The 4,924-nt window shown below is 36.5% G+C and overlaps 1 protein-coding gene across 2 annotated transcripts; it reads left to right on the plus strand.

Annotated features, from left to right (window-relative positions):
• The first annotated feature begins 429 nt into the window (after nt 1-429).
• Nucleotides 430-4,253, plus strand: LOC145639250 (uncharacterized). Of its 2 annotated transcripts, XR_014114861.1 has the most exons (10): nt 430-593; nt 691-769; nt 891-970; nt 1,096-1,162; nt 1,867-1,929; nt 2,029-2,238; nt 2,333-2,546; nt 2,627-2,804; nt 3,481-3,786; nt 3,887-4,253. XR_014114861.1 is itself a non-coding variant. In XM_081690433.1 (8 exons), exons 1-8 carry the CDS (start codon nt 518-520, stop codon nt 2,630-2,632), a joined length of 795 nt encoding a protein of 264 aa, XP_081546559.1. In that variant the 5' UTR covers nt 430-517; the 3' UTR covers nt 2,633-2,884. The 2 variants fall into 2 exon arrangements, 1 of the variants encoding a protein (XP_081546559.1); XM_081690433.1 differs by lacking the exons at nt 3,481-3,786; nt 3,887-4,253 and having other exon boundaries at nt 2,627-2,884.
• The last annotated feature ends 671 nt before the right edge of the window (nt 4,254-4,924 follow it).

Below are 4,924 nucleotides of genomic sequence, written 5' to 3' on the forward strand. Positions count from 1 at the left end.
CTATAATTACAAAACACAACCAAATATCCAAAGTTTGACCATTCAACTGCGGCGATTATGCTTATAAATTCAGGCCGATTCAATTCAACTAATCAGATACGAACGACTTCCGATCACTCTATCAACATCTCAATACTCGAGAGTCGAGAACCTACGTGTTTCACACAATTCAACTAATCAGATACGAACGAGCTCCAATCACTCTATCAACATCTCAATACCCGAGAATCCATAACCTAAGTGTTTCACACAATACTTTTTTTTTTTTTTTTTTTCTCTCTTTTCTTAATTTTTATCATAAAATAAAAGGGCAAATCAGTCCAAAAAAATAAAAAAATCAAAAGTACCTTAGCTGTCAATCATTGATCGTTCACAAGTTTTATACCTCAACCCAGCCCCTTGCTCAACCATTACAATTCACAACCCTACTACCTCACTTGTGTACACCTTCACACACTTCGCCCTTCTTTTCACTTTCTCTCTCCTCTGAAATTTGCAGCACCACTCACCTTCAACAATGTCGCACTTCGGCAGAGCTGGTCCTCCTGACATTCGCGACACCTACTCTCTCCTCGTCCTCAACATCACCTTCCGTATTTCCCCCCTTTTCTCTCTCCTCCATTTTTTCCTGCTTAATTTCTCAATTTCATCGATTTATTTTTTGATTTTTGTTTTTTAATTAATTAACAGGTACTACAGCGGATGATTTGTACCCTTTGTTCGATAGATATGGCAAGGTTGTTGATGTCTTCATCCCTCGTGACCGCAGGTTTGTTAGGGTTTTCTCTTAAATCCCTCTTTCTTTTTTTTTTTTTTTTTTTTTTTTTTTTTTTCTAGGGTTTATGGGAATTTTGTTGATTATTGATTTTTGTCGATTGATTTGATTTTAGAACTGGTGAATCTCGTGGGTTTGCTTTTGTTCGTTACAAGTATCAAGATGAAGCTGCCAAAGCTGTTGAAAAGCTTGATGGTTGGTTTTGATTTATTCCCAAATTTTCCAATATTTTTCACTTTTAATTGTAAATTGAATTGTTAGGGAGAAGAATTGGAATTGGGTATTCCTTTGATTGTAAAATAATTGGGTTTAATTTGCAGGCAAGGTCGTTGATGGCAGAGAGATAATGGTTCAGTTTGCAAAATATGGTCCTAATGCTGAGAAAATGTGGGTGATTGCAAAAATTTGTTTAATTTTTATTGATTTTTTTGGTGCTTTGATGCTATATTTTGTTTTTGTGTCAAACCATCTTGTTAAATCTCTTATATGTGGAAAATAATTGAGTGCTGAACTAATTATATACGGAGTAATAATTTAAAATACAAGTTCTTTGGTCATTTTCTTATGACAATTATTGTTTTGCCAATTCAACTTTCTCCCTTTCCATATAATTTTTCTTTGTTTCATCATATATATATTGATAGTTGCATAGTGTTAGACGGTTAGTTGTTTCAACAAAATTTAATTCTTGAGATATTATGGGTGTTGGTGAATTTTAAATCAATCTAAATTGGCCTCTTTTCTTTGCTAGTCTTGGTTCTGATTAAATTAAGGGGGATATTGTTTTGTTCTTAACCCTGGTCTTTTCCTTTATTACAATGGAAAAGAGGTTTTACTCTATTAATTCTTGCCTATGGCGTAGAACAGGACATTATAAACACAGGGGAAGTGCATAATCTGTCGCATTTGTGTCGTGGTGTTGGCTTTGATTTGTATTAGTTCAAGCATCTCTTTGACATGTACTGTGCTTTATTTTTTGGGAAAACTTTTTATTACTTGCCAACATTTAGTGTTATGCAACTTTTGGAGTGGCTTTTACTCGTAAGAATTAGCTCTCATTTTTACTGGGCTTTGTATTTTCTTGTGTTCAGTCAGAAGGGAAGAATTCTAGAGCCAGTCAAGACAAAAGGGAGATCAAGAAGCCCTCGTCCTAGGTGAGCGATAAGTTTTTAACTTTGATCTCGTTATTTGTTTTCTCCTAAATTATTGTTATTCATGTTATAATCTGCTGCATGTAATAAATTTGCTTTCAGACATCGGGATGACCACAGGGACAGAGATTATAGAAGGAGAAGTCGCAGTAGGAGCAGAGATAGGTCTGACAGAGACAGGTATCGTAGCAGGGACAAAGATTACCGCCGTCGAAGCAGCAGGAGCTACAGTAGAAGTCCGGACCATCGCAAAGATGATGGTAAAGGGAGGTATGATGATGAGAGGCGAAGCCGAAGCAGATCATATGGAAGGTACTATTTTGACCTTTGTCTTCACTATCCAGTTTCGTTATATTTCCTTCATATATTTTGACATTTTCCTTTTTTTTTTTTTTTTAAATGATAGTGCCTCACCTCGTAGAGCCAGTCCCAGTCCTAGGAGAAGCCCTTCACCAAGGGCATCTCCTAAGTATGAAAGTCCTAATGGACGTGCTCAAGAGGAGCGATCTCCAGCTCCCAGGAGTGCATCACCACGTGGGCGATCAGCTCCTAGGAGTGCATCACCGCGTGGGCGGCCAGCTGATTCACGTAGTCAGTCACCCCGCAAATCTGATGTAGATGTGAGTTTTTTTAGCAATTTATGTGTTCTTGGTAAGCTTAAACTTTTAATAAAGTTGTAATGGTGATTTTGCTTTTTCAGGAGTAAAGGTCGCAGCACTCGACTAATGCTATGATCAGAATGCTTCTAATACAAGCTCAATCTGCCGGAGAGCCTTTTTCATGTCCATGTTGTTGTTCAGTGCTTGACTTGAATTGAAGTGTTTGTTGAAAGTTAGAACTTTCTTAGTTGAATTCCATGCTCCTATCAACTTTTCTTGGTATGGTCCTGTTGTTTAGCTATTGAGCTCTATGAGCAGTTTATTTGTCATTATGTTATAGAACATGAGGTGGTTGGATATGGTCTGTTAGTCTTAAAGATTATCTTGCGTTATTTTTGTGTCGTTATGCTTGTTTATATCCTTAAGCCTGCTCTTTTTCTATCTCATATATTCCTTTCATGTTAAGATACTTTAGTCTCTGCTGTTTTTTGACATCTAATTTTTATTGGCTCCTTTAGTTTTGAATTGACCTTTCTGAGAGTGGCTGCGTTGCGGTCTGCTCTCTGGAAATTATGATTCAGTTCAGAGACTGTTGGATTGGTGATGGTTTATATGCATTGATATACATGCAAATTACAATCAGAAGTATTTGCGCTATGTTTTAGTTAGAGCCTTCAACCTTTTCCTAGCATTACTTAACTGCTGAACTTGTAGGTTTTTTGACAAGTTCATATGTTTTTGGAACTTTTGCCTCCTTTAATGGCAATATACTTGTGTGTTTGTTTGCTTGGTATATTATGTATGATAGTCTCATAATAAACTATGGATGATGGTGTGGTGTTCAAACAGTTCTCTGTGCATGTCCTCATTCCTTTAGTCTTTTTCTCTGAAAACATCTAACTTCTAGAGAGTTGCTTAGGCCAAAATCAAGCTAATCTTTTTCACTATATCACAGCACGTGAACTGCTGTAGCTGCGCACGTGAGCTCGTTGCTGTAGCTGCTCACCTGATTTATTGCTAGTTTTAGTTTTGGTGTTGATGAATCAATCCCCTACCTTGGACCATGGTAGATGAATGCAGCTGATTCCTTTGACTATATCAGTCTATACTAGAGCACGTGAGCTCGTGATTGTGGCTGTGTACCTGAGCGAGCTCGTTGCTCTAGCTGCTTGAGGGATAGGAATATGTTCGTTAGATCAATTATCCCTGCCTATGCTGCTGTTGGCTCCTGCTTTTATGCTTATTTTCCTGCTGATTATACGTAAGTTTACTTGCATCTCTGTTAGCTGCTTGCATCAAGTTGCTATCCATTTTTTGTTTGTTTAGCACTGTTGTCATTGCCTGTGAGCTCTTGACTGTAGTGGTTCGTGTGAGCCTGTGGCCGTAGATGACAGATTGATAGGCAGTTCATTTGTAGACCGTATGAATGATGCTGAAATGCTGCTGGCAGCACCTGATTTACTGCCTTGTATTTTGCGGTTGATGACTAAATTCCTGCATTTGATTCCCTCGCTGATTTCAGCTATCAACTTGGAGTAGTTGGAGTAGTTCGTTGTTGCCTTCCATTTTGATTTACTATTAAAGCCTAATGATTTTTATAGCTGGAGGGTCTACTTGGTTGCGTTTCATTTCATAAATTTGTCAATTTACACTGGTAAAAATTGTACCATATGTTAACAGCGAAGGATTTATAAACAAAAGTTTATACTACGTAGTATTTCTTGATTACATTGGAAGGTTATTGAACAACCTTCAAGACTATTTTGCATTCTCATCTTTGATTTAATTCAATGTGTTGAATGTTACCCAAAAGTAATTGTGAAATTGTGGGTGCTACCAATTGAAGCAAACTACCTTAAAACCATTTTATTACTCTTTTGATTAAATGAGAGTTGGTTGAGACTAGTTAGAATGCACGGGTTCAAGCCCAACCCCAAGTTAGAAGGTTACTTTGTTGTCTTTGCTATTTCAATTATGGTGGTTGTCTCTAAAGACCGAACCAATCTGGCTACCTTAGACAAATGCGAATTTGTTGTACTCACTCCGTGTTTTAATAAGTGTTACAATTTGACCAAATACGCATGATGAGATACAACTTTGATTATTAATTTATCTAATTATATGTTAGTAAAATTATAGGAAAATTGATATTATGAAAGTATACATTATAACGAATCTACAGTGTATTATACACTAACATTTGTTTTTTTTTTATACATTAGTAATTTAATCAAGTCAAAACAATTATCTGAATGGTGAAAAAAATCTAATTGTAACACATCATTACTCTCCATTATTATCTAAAATTCTACTGCGCCTCTGAGGATTGCAGGATTAAACTAACCATTTGGTATCAGTACAGATTAACAACGAATGCACTATTAAATTATATTTCCAGA

This window comes from Chenopodium album, chromosome 7, assembly GCF_948465745.1.
Source record: "Chenopodium album chromosome 7, dcCheAlbu1.1, whole genome shotgun sequence".
NCBI classification, from domain to species: Eukaryota; Viridiplantae; Streptophyta; class Magnoliopsida; order Caryophyllales; family Amaranthaceae; genus Chenopodium; species Chenopodium album.